Genomic DNA, 19260 nt, shown 5'->3' with positions numbered 1-19260 from the left:
GTGCACACGATGCACCTCCTGTGGGCCAAACGGCCTGTGACCCTGCAGCACTGTGGGGAGAGCCCTTGCAGTGTGTGTCCTCTCTGGCAAGGCAGTCGGGTGCCAGGATAGCGATATCCCAGTCGGGACCCCATCGCAGCAGAGTCACCCATTGCTCCCGCACGCTCCCAGAGTCACAACCCTGCCTCGCAGAAGGGTACTGACCGCCTGGGCAACCTGGAGCACAGCAGCCCCCACAACCAATTCCCAACTGGCACTGCAAGCTTCCGCAGTGGGGCAGGGCGGAGCTAGGTGGGGCAGAGTGGAACAGTATGGGGTGGAGCAGGGCAGGCTGGAGAGATTCGGGGTGGAGCAGGGCAGGGCAGGGCGGAGCAGGAGGGGGCGGAGGAATGCAGGGCAGAGCGGGGCAGGGCAGGATGGGGCGGAACAAGGTAAACATCGTCCTATGAGGCATAACGGGGAGGTCGATAAAGGGCTTTCAGTTCTACGCGGGAGTGTCCTGACTAGCACGTTGAGCCGATAAACAGCTGATCAGCTGTTTGTGGGCACAGCGTGGCAGCCATTTAAATTTAAATGAAGCCGCGATTATTTAAATCGCGGCTTCATTTCCCTTTGCCAATCAGCCTAATCTACATGGCTCCATCGATGGAGCCATATAGTTTAGACACACCTTTGGCCAAACCAGAGAGGATCGCCTGTCAGAGGCTCCATGATCTACCGGTAGATCCCGACCAACTGGTTGGTGACCGCTGGTTTAGAGGGACCTGCCAGCTGTTCAGAACAGCTGGGCGTTCTCTCTAGGTGGGGGAGGGGGGCAAGGGCTTCATGCGCTCCCCCACCCCCAGGCCAATCAGTCTGTGCAAAGGGGAGCATGGAAGTGTCATGACCCTGCCCTTTCCACCAGAGGCCCTGCCCCTTACAGGGCAGCCCGGGGTCACCTCAAAATTAGTGAAGTGGGTCCCCATCTAAAATTATTGCCTGCCCGTCCCAGAGTATTTGGGTGGCCCACCCGACGATGCAGTCTAGCCTCCGGGGGAACGTCCATGTGCAGTGAATGCAGGCTGTAGGGGTGTTTAAAGTGTGGCTCCCCAACTTTTCTCCAGAACATTCTGGGGGATGTATGTGAGTGCCTGGTGTAGACAGCCGGGTTTTGGTGTGTATGGAGTGGTTGCTGGTGTAGAGGCAGACATGGGACTCTCGTTGTATGGAGCCGTTTGGACGCTTCCATTGTTGAAGTTAATCCAAACACCCAGGAAGATCATGATGGCGCTCTAGAGAGAATCTGACACAGGGGTGGTGGTTGCTGAAGTTGTAGTGAAAACCTAGGAGGGAGTTTAGGGTTTCTCCCAGCGGATGGAACTATCCATGTGCCTCAGGCAGATCACTGCTTTTGTGGTGCAAGGCAGGATCAGGCCGAGCTCAGAACATTCGCCAGCTCTTGAGACAGCACTAGTGCCCATCAGAAGCATCTGCAAGCGCCCTGCCCGAGAGCTGTTTCCAGCCCTGGCTCAGCAGCGTGAACAGGCCCTGGAGACCAGGGCTGGGCAGGTGGGACGGCCAGGGAGAGCTGCATTCCTCTGGGCAGTATCCATGGCTACCGCCTCTTTGCTACAGACATCCTGAATGCCAAATCTTCTGCCTGGGTTTGCTCCCAAGGAAAAGGCCTTTGTGGTAATAAAGCAGGGCCTAGGCCCCAGGGCCTCTGCATGCAGTTACACCAGGTGAACTAAAGATCTGGTTTCGAACCTATTTACGTCAACCAGTACAAACCGCTGGGAAGCTCTGATTGCCCTCAAAGCAGCCCCCGACTCCCTGGCGAGCCCAGAACCAGGCGGTCCATAGCACCCTCCATCTTGGTGTAAGTGGGTTTAAAAATCACACTTGTGACTCAGCCACTCCACACGCAGGCCTGCAGGCACCTCGGAGCCCTCCCCAGCACCACGCTGCAGCAGCTCCCCCCACACTCAGCTCCGATGCATTAGCTGCCATCTCAGCAACAGAGGAAACTCCTGCCTCCCTGCCACAGTAACAATGAACGAGGCTGACAGGGAGCATCTCGTGGGGGCTGGCATCACGTTCACAGCTGCATCAAGTGCTTAGCACCTGGCACGGAAACCCCGCCCATGACTGGCTGGAGCCTCCCACCCACGTCCAGGTGGCCACGGATCGCCAAGGGAAGCGTTCCCAGTGACTCTGTTCCCCTCACTGTGCTGACAAGAGCTGTAGGAGTCTAAGCCAGAACGAGGATTTCAGACGGAGCGCGGCGACACGGTCTCCATTACAATGTGCCAGCCAGATCATAGCTGCACCCACAGTTCTACAGCTGCAAGAAAGCTTGTGCCAAGTAGGACACAGGGCCAGAAAGGGTTAACCCTGTGGTGTCCAACCAGTTCCGAAGCAGTAGCTACCATAGTGGCTTCTGCTCTAGTGAACTAGCCACACTCACCCACCCAACTAGCCACAATCAACTGGCCAAATAGCCACATGTGGCTAGTGTGTTGGACACCATGGGGTTAAACAATCCTAGGCCAAGACTGCAGCTCAGAGCCAACCCAAGGAGGCATGTGAGAAAAGTATAGCAATGGTAATATGGCCAGTCAATGCTAAAACAACAAGCAGTCCAGTGGCACCTTGAAGACTAACAATGTTATTATGGCATAAGCTTTGGGGAGTTGCAACTAACTTCTTCAGATGCCTGGCTTGGAGCGGTAAGTTCTCGTTTGCAGAAGCACGGAGAAGGGGAGTCAGATTAGAGGTCTCCGTGAACTATGCTGTTTGGTCACAGTTGGAGAGTTTGGTAGACAGGTTCCAAAAAATATTCATTGGGAAGATTCTTGGGCCTGAGTGAGGCACAAAAAGCCAGACAGCGGATGAGGAGTCTGGGACGCAGGAGACCCGCAGTCAAGCCCCAGCCCTCGCTGATTTGGAGTGGCCTGAGCTGGCTAGCTGCTCTGAATCAGACAGCACAGGGACCTGAACGTGGCTTTCCCCGATCTTGGAGTGAAAACCTTAAACGTGCCCATGAAATGGAAGTGTCCTCCCAGCAGGTCTAGCGCGGAGCACTCAAAGCTGCAACAGGCGTGAGCTGGAGCTGTGCTCTGAATGTAGACACCGCTACGAAGCCGTGTCAAATTAAGTATCCAAAATCAATGGAAACTTTGAACGTAATCAGACCGTACCTCAGTTTCCCATCAGTAAAACAGGAATAATACTCCCTAACCCCGCAGGGTCACTCTGAAGTATTCAGGTACCAAAGGGAGGAGCGCCAGCAAAGAGGCTGATGTGGCAACTCCTCATTCTACCTCCAGAGCAAGGTTTGACTAGAGGGCAGTGCACAGGGCCTGGGACTGCCCACTGAAGAGTAAGAAGAAACCAAAATACTGAGCAGCTGTTCATTCAGTGAGCTGTGTCAGCTCCTGTGAAAACACAGCAAGGGACCATGGACTGAAAGGTTGTTATAAGCACAGCTGACTGAAATGCAGAGCTCCCATCTCAGGGAAAATAATGCCATTTCTAAATGTGTTTGTTCCAAATCATTGTGAAAACAAGTTTTTTCAAATCTTCCTGTCAAACAAAAAAAGCCGTCATCCCCACTCAGTTCTGGCATTTTAAAAAGTACTAGTCTCTTTAGATAATTCCATGGCCTACCAGTCCCAGTAGATGTCACACCGTGTCAATGTATGTCACAATGACATCATACTATATGCTATTATTCCATGACATGCCAGTAGGAAAGTAAAACTGAAAACAAACAATAAATTTGAAAATGAAAATTTCTGTTTGAAATGAAATTCCATCGATTTTTATAAAACAAAACGTAACCAGCTTAGTTAAACCAGCCTTGGCTGACAGAATCCCATTCGGACAAGTTTTCTGACCAGCTGTAATCAGCTCTCAAAAGAGCTCAGAGACAGGCGTAGCGAGGGTGTTATGCGCCCGGGGGCAAAGGAAAAATGTGCACCCCCCTCCCCCACCTCCACGTGGCACAGCCCCGAACCTGGTGCACAGCTGAGGGGAACTTGTACCGCATCTTCTCCCACGCCCTACATTTGGGGCCGGGCTCCCACATGCACTAACCCACCAGTGGAGATGGAGGAGGGTCGGGCTTGGAGCAGAGGGGAAGGGAGGAGGCTCCAGCTGCCGGTGCCAGGCGGAGTAGGAGCATGTGAGCTGAAGGGATAACGGGGGGAGCAGAATGGGATTACATTGGAGCCTCCCTAGCATGGTGCCCAGGGGCAACTGCCCCTCTGGCCCCCTCGCTACACCACTGCCCCCCCTCCTGCAGATCTATCATCTTATGCACGTGCAAGATCCGTGAGAGCTCTCCCATGCACCTGCAGTTAGTGTCTGTGGTGCCAGCTTCTGGGTGGTGTCTCAATGCTGCCACATTCACCTCCAAAGAGGGGGCTTCCCAAAGCAGGCCCTTGCTGCAGACCCCAAGGCATCCACAGGTCCAGTCTCCTTTCAGTGGGCCCACTGCCCAGGGCTCATTGATCTTGGATCTGGCTTCCATCCCCTCTCCAACCCTTGCAACTGCCCTGAGGTGTCACCTTCCGCCTTCTCCATTCCCACCTCATTCACCCACAGGGCCAGTCTCTGCCTCACTTGTCCTAGGGACTATTCTACCGAGACATCATACAAAGTTTCCATGTAAAAGGACTCGCTACAAAGCTAAAAACTTCAATGAGAGAATGATTAATACAGAGACATGTCTACATCTGCTGCAGGGAGACACCTCTGCCTGCCTCCAGCCCTCTCCCCCAGAGTCTACAGCCCCATTGCAAAGCGGGGGAGGGGAAGAAAAGAGGCTGAGGCCCATCCAATGGGACTGAAGCAGTCATGAGTAAGCCATGCCCGGGAGCCATTCTCCTGTCCATTGCTGGTGCACTGTTGCTTTAGGCATGCTGAAATGCAGTCACCTCTAGGGTGGGCTGGACAGCTGTTTAACACCTGCACAAGGTTTCAGGCAGGGGGCAGTGCGGGCTGCCTTCCTGCAGAGCCCCCATCAGAACTACTGTGCCCTCCTGGCTTAGGAAAAGAATAAACAGGAGGATTGGAAATTAACCTGCCCAGTCTCACGTCCCCTAGGCAGGGACTGAGCCATCTACATTAGGCCCCAGCTGGAGTATCATGTCCAGTTCTGGGTGCCACATTTCAGGAAACGTGGAGAAAATCCAAAGAAGATCAACACAAATGATGAAAGGTCTAGAGAACATGAGATGTGAGGCAAGGCTGAAGGAAATAGCCTTGTTTACCTTGGAAAAGAGAAGACCGAAAAGGGACATGAGATCAGCTTTCAAGTATCTAAAAGAGTATCATAAGGAGGAGGAAGAAAAATTGTTCTCCTTGGCCTCTGAGGTTAGGATGAGAAGCAATGGGCTTAAATTGCAGCAAGGGAGGGTTAAGTTGGATATTAGGAAAAACTTCCTGTCAGGGTGGTTAAACACTGGAATAAATTGCCTAGGGAGGTTGCGGAATCTCCATCACTGGAGATATTTAAGACGAGGTTAGACAGACACCTGTCGGGGATGAGCTAGGGCAGGGGTGTCCAAACTTTTTTCAAAGAGGGCCAGATTTGATGAAGTGAACATGCGTGAGGGCCGACCATTTTGCCTGACATTCTTTGAACCATTAAAATTAAACGCAAATTAACTATTTTATGCAAAGTTTATTGCAAACGGCATACTTTTCATTTCGTCACATGGATGACAAATCTAAACAGGTGTTAAATCACTCTGCCTTTCATATCTGAAGGCCAGATGAAAAAAAAATCCAGGAAGCTGAAATATATGTCAGGAACATTGTAAAGTACATTACATATTATTGGTAATAAAGGTTGTCTGTCAACTTTTAAGTTCAAAAAATATGAACAGGAACATAACACCAAGTATACATGTTGTGTCCAAATATATTTATAACTGATTTAGACCAACTGACATTAACTGAGATTTTACAATGTATTCATCTCAATACATATGGATTCGTTGGGGGCCATAAAAGATAGATATTGCCAAATTACCTGGGGGGCCGTATTAAACCGGAACACGGGCCGCAATTGGCCCGCGGGCCGGACTTTGGACATGCCTGAGCTAGGGCAACTCAACTTTGGAAGCCCCAGGGGCCACACTGATACTTACAGAACATGCCGAGGGCCTCAACTTAAGCGTGGTTGCATATGCAGGCAAATATATACAAATAGCTTCTCTCACACGGACAGGCATGAATACAAAGATTAAGGCAAGACTACACAACACACAGGCCCCATTTAAGTCAGCTCTGCTGATGTTAATAAAATGCAACATTTACCCGACTTCTACCCATGTGACAGCACTTTTCATGAGCAATGACAGTCCAAGAATTTAACTACTAAACGGCATCGCAACAGAAGATCATTACACTGACTACTTTTTTGTTTTGGCTCCCACTCGCCGGCCACGTATTGATCCCCACATAAACCCAAACTGCACTGCTGGGCGCAAACAAACTGGCCATGGGCAGCATGCCAAGCTATTAATAAATATTTTTAAATCTTTACCTTTTCTCTCTGCTGCCATGTTTCCTCTCCTTGCTCCATCATCTCCCCTGGTGCCTGCTGCCCCCCAATTCCTCACCCTCCTCTGCTGTCCTGACTCCTGCCCTTCTCACTGCCCTCAGCTGTCCTGCAACCTGCCCCCCTCCACCAGCCCTTCACTCCCTCCTGTGCCCACTCCTCCAGTAGCCCCACTCTGATCAGGTGAGCTACCCCTCCTCATCCCCTCTTCTAACGCCTCCCTCTACACACCTGTCCTGCCTCTCTCCTCTGGTGCTGGTCCCTCCCCTGCAGGTGTCTGCCCTTCTGCTTCACCCCAGAATCCCCTGGCACCTGCACCCTCCTGGTGCCTCCCTCTTCCCTCACTGTCCCTGCCCCCTTTGCTCTCTTTTTCCCTGATGCCCACCCCCTCACCACTCTCTGCCCCCATTCCCCTCATGCCCGTGCCCACACATGCCTTGCTCCATCCCCATCTTTCTCATGCCCACCCCTTCTTTCAAGCCTTCTCCCAGCACCTCCCCCTCCCCCCTCTAGAGCCTAATGCCCTTCCCCTCTCCTCTCGCAGCATCACCCTGTCCCCCCTCCCACTGACACCTCCCCTCCTGCCCTTTCCCTCATTGTCTGAACTTGGCCCCGACATTTGTATCTTCCCTCTCCCTTCCACCTCCGCACAAGCTCCTCCCCCCCTCCACACAAGCCCCTTCCTCTCTCACCCCTTCCCCCTAGTTTTTCCCCTGCCCTGCCATACCGTACCTTCTGCCTTCCACTTTGTGGGGCCGGAGTCTGCGCTCAGGCCCCAAAAGTCCCTGGACTCCGAACAGGAAGCTAAGCCGGCACCACGCGGCACCGAACACTTTTAAAGTCCTGGGCAGTGATGTCACGTCACGCCTGGGCGTGTGTTCCTCCCTCCCCCCCGTCACCTGGAGATGCTGCACAGCGTGTGCAGGCAAGGGGGAGCCGACTGAATGCTGGCACGGGCGGCGAGTTCTATGGTTGTCCCTCCCCCCCCCGGTCCTGTCCCTGCTGTGCACAGCGTTCGTGGGCAAGGGGAAGCCGCCTGAACGCTGCGCACGGCAGGGACGGCCCAGGGCTGAGGGACGGCCATATAACTCGACAGTGTCGCCACCCATGCCAGGTGAGCTTGCGCAGCGTGCGCTCGCTCTCACCGCGGCCCGGCGCCCTCGCAATTGCCCCCCCCCCCGCACTACGCCTCTGCTCGGAGATGGAAGGATTCACACACCTGACTTGCTGCATCCCCTCATTCCCCTTCCAGCTTCAATTGGACACTCATCTTCACTTCCTGTCCCAGCCCCTCCCCTTCCACTGCTGAGTCATGTGAAACAGACACTCTTACACCCAGAGGGTGTGTCTAGACTACATGCCTCCTTCGACAGAGGCATGTAGATTAGCCAGATCGGAAGAGGGAAATGAAGCCGCGATTAAAATAATCGCGGCTTCATTTAAATTTAAATGGCTGCCCCGATCTGCCGATCAGCTGTTTGTCGGCAGATCGGGGCAGTCTGGATGCGATGCGCCGACAAAGAAGCCTTTCTTCATCGGCACAGGTAAGCCTCGTGAAACCAGGTTTACCTGTGCTGATGAAGAAAGGCTTCTTTGTCGGCGCATCGCGTCCAGACTGCCCCGATCTGCCGACAAACAGCTGATCGGCAGATCGGGGCAGCCATTTAAATTTAAATGAAGCCGCGATTATTTTAATCGCGGCTTCATTTCCCTCTTCCGATCTGGCTAATCTACATGCCTCCGTCGAAGGAGGCATGTAGTCTAGACACACCCAGAGGTAGCTACGCTACCACCAGAGAGGAGTCTCTGCAGACCCGTAACTAGAGTTCTCTGCGCGCCTACACAGTATAAGCAGCTGTGAAGCAATTGCTTTAGCTAATCTATGATGCAACTCTACAAAGTTCGACAGAGTTACACCAGGAATGAATCTGTCTGTTTTCAGCTCCAGAAATAAAAGCATCTTTACTAACACAGAGGCAGCTGCCTCTGACTGCAAGCTTGGCCCACTCCTCTCAGCTCCTTGTATGGCGAGGTCGGCTGGCCCCAGAGCCACCACTGGGCCCTGGGCCTTTGGACTCCCTCAGCAGCGAGTGCTCCCACAAAGGCCCCTTCCTTAGCCTCAGGAGCCCAGTCAGATACTCAAGCAAGCCCTGTGTCCATTCAACAGCATGGAAGTGACACCAGAAGAGAACAGTGGATAGGACTTCGCTGCCACAAAAATGGGCCAGCACATCCTGCCAACTCATGGTGAGGAGATGGAGCACTCCAGTGACTGGCAGCCTGGAGACAGACGGACACCACCAGTCCTGCGCAAGGAGCCCCCTGGGGAGTTCCCACAGATCATGGAGGACAAATCCACCAGCGGCTACTAGCCTAGATGGTCAGGGATGCTCTGGGTGACCCTCCAGAAGCTGGAATGGCTGATGGGTGGGATGGGTCCCTCGATGACTGTCTGTTCTGTTCATTTCATCTGAAGCACCCCGCACTGGCCACTGTTGGGAGACAAGACACCAGGGCTCTGTCTACACTGGCGCGATCTCGTGCCAGAAGTATGCAAATGAAGCTAAGTGTGGAATATCGCCGAGCCTCATTTGCATATCTAATGAGCCGCCATTTTGCGGAAGAGGCTCTTGCGCCAGAAGGAGTGTCTACACTGCCCCTTCTTGCGCAAGAAACCCCCCTTGCGCAAGGCCGTTATTCCTGAAAATAATCAGCGTAGCGACATTGCGCAACAGGGGCAGTGCAGACCACTCCTGGCGCAAGAGCCTCTTCCACAAAAATGGTGGCTCATTAGATATGCAAATGAGGCTCGGCGATATTTCACGCTTAGCCTCATTTGCATACTTCTGGCGCAAGATCGCGCCCGTGTAGACAGAGCCCAAGTTAGATGGACCATTAGTATGACCTACTATGGCTGTTCTTAGGTTCTTATGAGGCTCCAGCCGCATCAAGGCCTCGCTGCATCTCACCAGCGAGATATAGGCTCAAGCCAAGTGGAAGGGCTAGGGATGGCCCCTCAGCATGCAGCACCTGTAATTAAACACATGGAGAAAGCGCACATGCTGGAAGTCCAGGGCGCAGGGCAGCTCTCGCAGACAGAAGGTTGGTCTCACCGCACAAGAGCGGCTAGGAGGTCACTGCTGTGCATCCCTTACCCCGCTCTGCACACAGGGGAACACAGAGGCTTGTGTCTCTACTACTACAGTGTGTTTGGCAGGACAGAGACCAGGCAGCGGGGGCTGGGTGGGAGCACCTAAAGGCAGCAGTGAACAAACTAGGAAGAAAAGCTGCAGGCCATGTCCCCATCCATCTGCCAATGGTATTTCAAAGGCGCCTGTCCCCTTGGTATTTAGCAAAGCACCACAGATAAGTGTGCGTAGGGGCTCTTGGAATGCAGAGATGCCAGTAATGTTTAGGCAGGAGCGGCCCGAGGCCGGAGGCAGCAGCTGGCGCCCTAGGACTGGAAATCAATGAACCAAAAATTAGGAAACTACAAAATCTACATTAGGTCTAATTGGTAGGATTATTCCACCCGCCACTTTTGTGGGGTCCTAAAAGGAGACTTGTGTGCTCCCTTCCGTGGTGCTTGACAAACGTCTCCAGGCTCAGGCGCGTGGTCACATATGGAGCTGTGGCCCCTTCACCGTGCTCACCGCACAAAGGCATCTTTACATCAGCTTGTTCAGGACACGTTACCCACTATGGCGCAGCCCAAATCCACCAGCTGGCAAGTCTCAGCTCTGGCATGTCCAGTTCTGGGATGGAGTGCAACGCTCAAGGCCGGGCAGAAGCAACAGGACCGCTCCCTCCGGATGGGCAAGGAACGCTGTCTGGAGCGCTGAAAATCCGGACGCACCTGAGCACAGGCTCCCAATGGAGGTCATTTCCCTAGCTACAGGAAAGGGGTGCGAGGCTCCAGGGCGTACCCCGATTTGCGTGAGCTCTTCAGTTCTAAAGCCATCCAGGCAGTCGGGACTTGGCAAAAAGGAACCCTCTCACCCAGACCCCCCGCCCCAGCCCGCTCCCCCTCCCGGCCAGAGCCCCTGCCCCAGCCCCAGCCCGCTCCCCCTCCCGGCCAGACCCCCTGCCCCAGCCCGCTCCCCCTCTTGGCCAGACCCCCCGCCCCAGCCCGCTCCCGCGCTCCCCTTCCCGGCCAGACCCCCCGCCCCAGCCCGCTCCCCCACTTGGCCAGACCCCCCGCCCCAGCCCGCTCCCGCGCTCCCCCTCCCGGCCAGACCCCCCCGCCCCAGCCCGCTCCCCCTCTTGGCAAGACCCCCTGCCCCAGCCCGCTCCCGCGCTCCCCTTCCCGGCCAGACCCCCCGCCCCAGCCCGCTCCCCCACTTGGCCAGACCCCCCGCCCCAGCCCGCTCCCGCGCTCCCCCTCCCGGCCAGACCCCCCCGCCCCAGCCCGCTCCCCCTCTTGGCAAGACCCCCCGCCCCAGCCCGCTCCTGCGCTCCCCCTCCCGGCCAGACCCCCCCGCCCCAGCCCGCTCCCCCTCTTGGCCAGACCCCCCGCCCCAGCCCGCTCCCGCGCTCCCCTTCCCGGCCAGACCCCCCGCCCCAGCCCGCTCCCCCTCTTGGCCAGACCCCCCGCCCCAGCCCGCTCCTGTGCTCCCCCTCCCGGCCAGACCCCCCCGCCCCAGCCCGCTCCCCCTCCCGGCCAGACCCCCCGCCCCAACCCGCTCCTGCGCTCCCCAGCCCACCCAGACCCCTCCTGCACCCTGCCTTGATGCTGCACCCCAACCCTGCTCCTGTGGTCTCTCTCTCGCCCAGACCCAGCACCCCCACTCCACTCCTGCACCTACATCCCACCCAGACTCTATACTTGCAATCTGCTCCCGCACCCTACGACCCATCCAGACCCTGCACCCCTCCCCCAGAGCCTAGGCTGCTTAGCGCTCTGAGTTAAGCCACCGTGGGGGAAAGCCCTGAGCTTTGGCACCCTCCCCCATGGGGCTGGAGCCTGATGGGAACCCTGGCGCCCCGAGTTGCATGAATAAGGTGAGTGTCTCTTTTTTCCCCCCTGCTTATCAGTTGGGGGCCATGCCCATGAAGAGTTTTTGGTTTGGTTGGGTTGCTTTGCTCACTTGTGTGTGGCTCCTTTTCTGTGGGTCAGTGGCCCCGACCCAAAAACAGTTTCCCACCCTTGCTAGGGAAAGCAGAGCACAGACTGCCATGCACACTGCCCATGAAGAAACCACCAGGGGATGAAGAGCAACCTAGCTGCCGGAGACTTACACCTAGCAAATAAATCTGTTCCCCACCCAGAGCAGTAACACCCATAGATCAGATTGTAAGCCCCCCCCCCCCCCCACACCACACCAGAAGGACAGGGGCCTCCAGGTCAGGCACCCCACAAATCACATGGAAAAAGCGATAGATTTCAACGGTAACTCACACCTGCTGACAAATCCATTTCTCATGCCTTACCAGAGAAGGAAAGCGACAAACACAGCCCTTTGCTGACCCAACAAAAGAGCCACAGGTATCAGACCACTTAGGCTGCCCCTAGACTTGTGGGAAGATGGATGCTCGCAGTCAGGGGAAGAAGGGAAGTCAACAGGATGTTTCTCCCCTCAACCTCCCGCTGTGGGAAGGGTGCCAAAGTTCAGCTTAAGGCAGGTTGACTCCAGCTATGCTAGCCACGTACTTTAAGCCAACCTTCCCGCGTAGTACAGACCTGGCCGTAGTAATATAACTAGTGAGAACGGGGTTTAAGCCAGGCCTGGCATTCCTAGCCTCCACCACAGCAGGCGGGATGCACCAGGATGACAAAATCTGACTCCCCAAGGAGAAAAGAATTGTAGCGGAAAGCAAGGAACAACCAATGCTTCTGCTAAATGTACAGAACGCAATCAGAGTGTTTATACCACAGCAGGCTTTTCACATGCCCTGGCCAGCGAGGTCTTTTGGGATGGGCTCTCCGAGCGAAGCAGGCAGCTAGTGAATCCATCTCCAACGGGAGAGAGCGGCATCTCCTCACCCAGAGCCTGCAACGTGAGTGCGCCTCCACGCTGGGACTAGCCTCTCTCATTCACCCCTCCTCCCCCGAGAGGGCAGCGGGGCTAACAGGTATGGGTGGGGGAGATGTGCAGAAGCGGAAGCAGGACAGTTAAAACTCTGGGAGTAGCACATCCCCTCCAGATCCTGCAACCAGAAGGCTGCCCTGGGCACGGCACACCAACAAGCCTCTACTGGTGGGAGTGCGGTCCACGGCTGGCAGCGTTCCAGCTCCGGCGGCCGGCCAGGGAGAAGAGAGCAGCGTTCACACCAGCGCTGACCCTTCTACGTTGGGAGGTGGGGGAACGGGACTGGCACAGCCAATACTTTTGCTCTTTCATCCAAGTCACTCAGCCCCAAGCCCTGCGCAGGGACTTCTCCGCAGCCTCAGTGCCCAGCCCGGTAGAAACCTGAAGGCATTTCGGGCTACTCACCGAAGCAGCTGACTGCAGGGAAACAGAGGCCAGGCCCAGACAGCCCCAAGCCATGCTGACCACAGCCACACCTGGCTCTAGACCTTTACTAACAGGCAGAAATGGCTTCTGTCCATGAATGATTTGGGCAGATGAGGGTGCAGGGGCTGGCTGGGCAGCAGGGAAAGCTCTTGAGAAGGCAGCCCACCAGCCTAGCACTCCAGGCCAGGCCAGGCCAGGCCAGGCCAGGCACGGCCACAGAGTACAGCGATCCCCCGTCATTGATTCCTGGCCAATGGCAGTGCCTAAAGGGAGCACTTCCCTGCAACACGCAGAGCCACGAAGACACCAGTGCCCTCTCCACCCCAGGAGCTAAACCAGGTAGGCACCCGGATCCCTACCCCTTTCCACCCAGTCCCCACACCCTTACCCAGCTCCCGCACCTCCCTCCCGGGCAGACCCCGCCGTCCAGCCTGCTCCCGCACCTCCCTCCCGGGCAGACCCCGCCGTCCAGCCTGCTCCCGCACCTCCCTCCCGGCCAGACCCCGCCGTCCAGCCGCCTCCCGCACCTCCCTCCCGGGCAGACCCCGCCGTCCAGCCGCCTCCCGCACCTCCCTCCCGGGCAGACCCCGCCGTCCAGCCTGCTCCCGCACCTCCCTCCCGGCCAGACCCCGCCGTCCAGCCGCCTCCCGCACCTCCCTCCCGGGCAGACCCCGCCGTCCAGCCTGCTCCCGCACCTCCCTCCCGGCCAGACCCCGCCGTCCAGCCGCCTCCCGCACCTCCCTCCCGGCCAGACCCCGCCGTCCAGCCTGCTCCCGCACCTCCCTCCCGGCCAGACCCCGCCGTCCAGCCGCCTCCCGCACCTCCCTCCCGGCCAGACCCCGCCGTCCAGCCTGCTCCCGCACCTCCCTCCCGGCCAGACCCCGCCGTCCAGCCTGCTCCCGCACCTCCCTCCCGGCCAGACCCCGCCGTCCAGCCTGCTCCCGCACCTCCCTCCCGGCCAGACCCCGCCGTCCAGCCGCCTCCCGCACCTCCCTCCCGGCCAGACCCCGCCGTCCAGCCTGCTCCCGCACCTCCCTCCCGGCCAGACCCCGCCGTCCAGCCTGCTCCCGCACCTCCCTCCCGGGCAGACCCCGCCGTCCAGCCTGCTCCCGCACCTCCCTCCCGGCCAGACCCCGCCGTCCAGCCTGCTCCCGCACCTCCCTCCCGGCCAGACCCCGCCGTCCAGCCGCCTCCCGCACCTCCCTCCCGGCCAGACCCCGCCGTCCAGCCGCCTCCCGCACCTCCCTCCCGGGCAGACCCCGCCGTCCAGCCTGCTCCCTCACCTCCCCCCCGGCCGGACCCTGCATCCCCACCAGTGGTCCCTACAAGCTGAGTGTTTGAGCAGCCACCATGAAAAGATTCAAAAACCCCCAATTGGTTAGCAGTGTCCACAGCCAGCAGTCTGTGTTTCTACTAGTGGTGCATATCTGCCTGTGTCTCCGTGCATATAACATTTATTCTGTACATGCATGAAAAATGTTAGAGGGAACACCAATCTCCACCCCCAGCCTGGTCCTCCACCCTCACCCATACCCCCAATCTCTGGCAGCCTCCTCCCGCACACTGAACCCCTCATTTTTTGCTCCTCCCCAGAGCCTAAACAGAACCCCACAAAATCTACTAGCTCCAGGTCTCAAGGCTTAATCCAGCCCTGGGGGTAAACCCTGAGCCTGGGCACTTCCCCCCTTCCCTTCCACAGGGCTGGAGCAAGGGTGTGCAAACATTTTTGATGGTGGGGGGGGGGGGGGCGCTCCAAGATTTTGGAAATTGGCCAAGAGCTGCACTCTCCCATGATATTAATGGAGGAGGTGCGGTGCAGAAGGGAGCTTGGGGGTAAGGGATTGGGGTGCAGGAGGGAGAATGGGGTCTGGGATGGAGTTTGGATACAGGAGCCAGTTGTGACCTGGGACGCTGGACTGGCCAACTACTCATCAGATGATTTAAAGTAATTTTAATTCAGAGAAGTGGCTGAGTGGACAAATGAGGGGCTGCAGGTTTCTGACCACTGAGAACTCTCACATAAATGGATCGGGTGGGAGGGTGGTTTGGGTTATGTGGGGTAGGAAGCAGGAGTAGGGGGGAGGGTTGGGGAAGGGAGGAGCTGGAGTGCCAGAAGCAGGCTATGTCCAGGACACTTACCCGAATGACTCCTGGCCAGCAGCCAAGCATGTTTCTCAGGCAGGCAAGGAGCCTACCCCGCGACCACACAGGCTGCAGGGCCAGGTGCATGTGAGAGTCACTATGAGCCCTAGAGGGGAGGGGGCGTAGTGCTTTGTGGCTGCCTGTTATTCAAACAGGCAGCTCCCGTTGGCCAGCGTCTGGGGTGTGGGTGAGGCATGGCAAGCAGGGCACCTGCATAGAGCTCCCCGCTACATCTATGGGCTGGATCCAGTGGCTTGGCGAGCCAGAGACGGCCTGCGGACTGTATTTTGCCCAGGCCTGGGCTGCAGTTTGAGGGGAGTGAGGTGAGCGCTTTTTTCCCCCTGCTTCTCAGTTTAGGGCCACATCTGAGAGAGGGGTTTTCTCCTTCTCACTTGGGGGCCAGGTCGGTACGGGTTGGGCTTGGTTTGGTTTTGCTTCTCAGTTGTGTGCACTCCCTGACCGAGTCTCTGTGGGTCAGCGGCCCCAAACCTGAAAAAGGTTTCCCCCTCTGATCTAGGATGTGGGCTGAGCTGTCCTGAGAAGAGCACTAGGAGCAGCGAAGCCAGAAGAGACGGCTTCAGCTGCACTTTCTTTGTCAAGAAGAGCAGGCCCCAGAAAGAGGTCAGCCGCTGCCCTGTGGACTTTGCGTCTCAGCAGGCTGAGAAAGGCTTCCCCTCCCGTTTAGAGATGCAGCCCATTGTTAGATACTCACTCCCATTGTCTGCCTTTAAAAGTCACATGGACACCAAGCTGTGAAGGGCAGACCGGCTTGTGTTACACCCTCCGAACCCTGTCATGCCAAAGGCAGCGTCTCCGTAGACTGAGCAGGGTCTGTCCCTTTATCCCAAAGCCCAGGGCGCTTTTCCCTGTGCAAATAGCAGAGACCATGGCTAGCAGCTCACACGTCTCCTCAAGTGGCAGATTCGCTGGTTCCCTTTGCCCTGCAGTGCCCGATGCCGCCCACAGAGCCCAGGCTGGGAGGGTTGGTGGGCCAGCGCTATTTCTGAACATGCCCCCGGCCACAACCCATCTCAACTTCCAGCCAGGAGTCATTAGCACTTCTGGTAGCAACGCTCCCATTCTTCTAACTCCCGGGGTTGTGGAGCCAGACAAGCGTGGTAGCCTGGGTTCCAGCATAAGAGTGTCTTTAGCAAATAGCCTTGCCTGAAGCAGAGATCTGTGCGCGCCAAGGTTCAGTGACATTGCAAAGCCCAGTTCTGTGGCTCTTGCTGAAACCTGGAAATGCATCCCCCCACAACCACCACCACCACCACACAACACGCACAGGCTGCAGGAGGCCCTGCTGCAGCTACCACTCTCACACGACACGGCACTGACTGATTTAGGCGACAGCGAGGGGGGTCACAAACCTGCTTTTCTTTCCTCTGTATTTTCATTATCACCAACTGGAGGGTGAATGTTAATTCTGCAAGACACAACACAGACAGACACTCACAGTAAAGGTGGGTGAAGCATTAGTGCCTAGAAGAACGCCCTCCCGCCTGACAGCAGGAATGCCAGTCAACCGGCAGGACAGACGTCAGCCGCACAGGAAGACTGTTAGCAGGGCGAGAGGAAGAATCTCTGGCACCTACATCTCCTGATAAACAGGAATCCACCAAGCTGGCACAGATACCACAATAGTCACCACTTGCCAGGCCTTGCCTCCCCACCCCCCACGCACACACACTCACGTTCTACAGTCAAACACTGCAAACTCTGCTATGGGTTGGATGCTGGTTCCTCACTTGAGCGTGTGCCTGTAAACCTACCGAAGCAAGCTAAGCTGACAGCCCTGTGTGCAGACAGGCAACAGTTTAACGAACATCAGTTTCAAATCACACCTCCAGGGATGGCAGGGCAGTGCAGTGTGTGAAATTGGCCTTCTGCTCAGATGCTCAAAGCCAGGAGAAGGAGAGCAAGTGAGCACAGACACCTTCTCAGTTACCATAAGGCACGGTGGGCAATAAAACGGCAGCAGATCGCCAGGGTCAGCCCCAGCTATATTTACCTGCACCTCCACAGGTGGGCGATTCCAGCTCCCACTGGCTGGGAGCAGCGATCCACGAGCCCCTGTACCTGGGGAGATGCAGGTAAACACAGCAGTGGGGGGGCTCGCCATGGGCTAACCCCGGCAGACTAGATCCAGCCCGCAGGCCAGTATCTACCCACCCCTGCCATAGGGCCCAGGGCATTACCCACAGAGTGAACCAGAGACAGATGCCATCCGCACCAACTTCACTGGAAAGGAAGAACAACTACAAACCTGGTCAATGAGAAAAACAACATGGAAAGTATTGGGGGGGAGGGATAAGCGAGAGTCACAAACCACCGAGAAACCTCTTCCCCACCCCGTTTCGACAGGCCTTCCTCCCCTTCATTCTTCTGTGTGTATTTGTAGCCACCCTTTGGAAAATCATTCCATTATTGAACAGAGCTTGCCTTTTCCTCTTTCCGCCCCTGTAACGGACAGGAGTGTGGACCAATACCTGGTGACTAAGGGTAGCTAGCAAAGGTGTTGGCCAGGGGGCCGGGAGAACCAATTGAGATGGAGGGTTGAAATTTGAATTGGCCGTAGCTTCCCTGCCTGCTTTCTTTGGGTAGACGAGAAAAACTAGGAGCTGAGACTGTGACGTAGTGGGGGTACTTGCTGGGCTGTGGTGACCTCTGCTGTCTGGAGCAAGACCCAGCAGGGAAAACCTCACTATGCAAAGGTGATGCCAAACCTGTTGAACCAGATAACCCCCATGGAGAGGAACAAAGGAAGGGGGAATGCTGCCCTGGCTGGGGGGCAGGGCTGGAAGAGGGTTAGTTAGTTGCTGGCTGGGAGCATGGAGGAGACAGCCTAGGGAAAGGGGCTGGAGTTTAGGGGCCTAGTCTCCCCCCATCTCAAGGGGGCCTGAGGCATCCTAGCCCAGCTCTGTAACCAGATTACATCTGTGCTGTATCTTGGAGAGGCAATAAACTTCCTCTATTCCACCGGCTGGTGCAGTCTGTTTGTGCCATTTCGGGGCTGCAGGAGACAGGGGACCCCCAACGCGCCGTCACAGAGACACAGAATGATTTAAACCCAGTCAAGATGCCTCCGAGGAACCTGGGGGTTACAGTGGATGAGAAGCTGGATATGAGTCAACAGGATGCCCTTGTAGCCAAGAAGGCTAATGGCACATTAGGTTGCATTAAGAGGAGCATTGCCAGCAGATCCAGAGATGTCATCATTCCCCTTTATTCGGCTTTGGTGAGGCTGCATCTGGAGTATCATGTCCAGTTCTGGGCCCCCCACTACAAAAAGGATGTGGACGCATTGGAGAGGGTCCAGTGGAGGGCAACCAAAATGATTCAGGGGCTGGAGCATGTGACTTACGAGGAGAGACGGAGGGAGTTGGGCCTGTTTAGTCTGCAGAAGCGAAGAGTGAGGGGGGATTTGAGAGCAGCCTTCAACTTCCTAAAAGGAGGTTCCAAAGAGGATGGGGAGAGGCTGTTCTCAGTGGTGACAGATGGCAGAACAAGGAGCAATGGTCTCCAGCTGCGGTAGGAGAGGTCCAGGTTGGATATTAGGGAAAACTATTTCACTAGGAGGGTGGTGAAGCACTGGGATGGGTTCCCTAGGGAGGTGGTGAAGCACTGGAATGGGTTCCCTAGGGAAGTAGTGGAGTCTCCATCCCTAGAGGTGTTTAAGTCTCGACTTGACAAAGCCCTGGCGGGGTTGATTTAGTTGGGATTGGTCCTGCCTAGAGCAGGGGGCTGGACTTGATGACCTTCTGAGGTCTCTTCCAGTTCTATGGTTCTATGATTCCGGGGCATGGAAGTGGACTGAACAAAGAGAAAATTGGAAGTAAAAAGGAAAAAAGTGAATCTCGGCGTGTTCAGGGTATTTTCTCTTTATTTTGTAGTTTGGTTTGAAGTGCTCTGTGTGAATCTCTGCCTCCCCTCCCCATTTACCATCTCGCATTGTGCCCAGAGTCTTTTCTCTGTTTTAATTTGTTTTCCGTGGTTGCCCTATAACATCTAGCCGCCAAGGATGCTTTATCCAGTTTATCCTTTGTTTTGTAATAAAAATCACTTTTTGTAAGGTGCTGATTTGATTCTTGTGTCCTGGAAGGTCCGTCCGTC

At 56.2% G+C, this 19260-nt stretch overlaps 1 protein-coding gene across 6 annotated transcripts in view; it reads right to left on the bottom strand.

The window, feature by feature from the left end:
* The window catches only part of CHD6 (chromodomain helicase DNA binding protein 6), a 170489-nt gene that overhangs the window by 100511 nt on the left and 50718 nt on the right, over positions 1–19260 (bottom strand). The window contains exon 2 of one of the 6 annotated variants that reach the window (XM_075900737.1): positions 16518–16573. The exons of the other annotated variants lie outside the window; for them this stretch is intronic. Within the exon in view, the coding sequence (XP_075756852.1) occupies positions 16518–16544 (27 nt within the window). The 5' untranslated portion in view covers positions 16545–16573. The remainder of the gene's footprint in view (positions 1–16517; positions 16574–19260) is intronic. 6 annotated transcript variants of the gene reach the window in all.

The sequence above is a fragment of the Pelodiscus sinensis genome, chromosome 18 (assembly GCF_049634645.1).
Source record: "Pelodiscus sinensis isolate JC-2024 chromosome 18, ASM4963464v1, whole genome shotgun sequence".
Taxonomy (NCBI): Eukaryota; Metazoa; Chordata; order Testudines; family Trionychidae; genus Pelodiscus; species Pelodiscus sinensis.
Note: the sequence above shows the minus strand (reverse complement) of the source record. Positions and strands in the feature narration are given on the sequence as shown.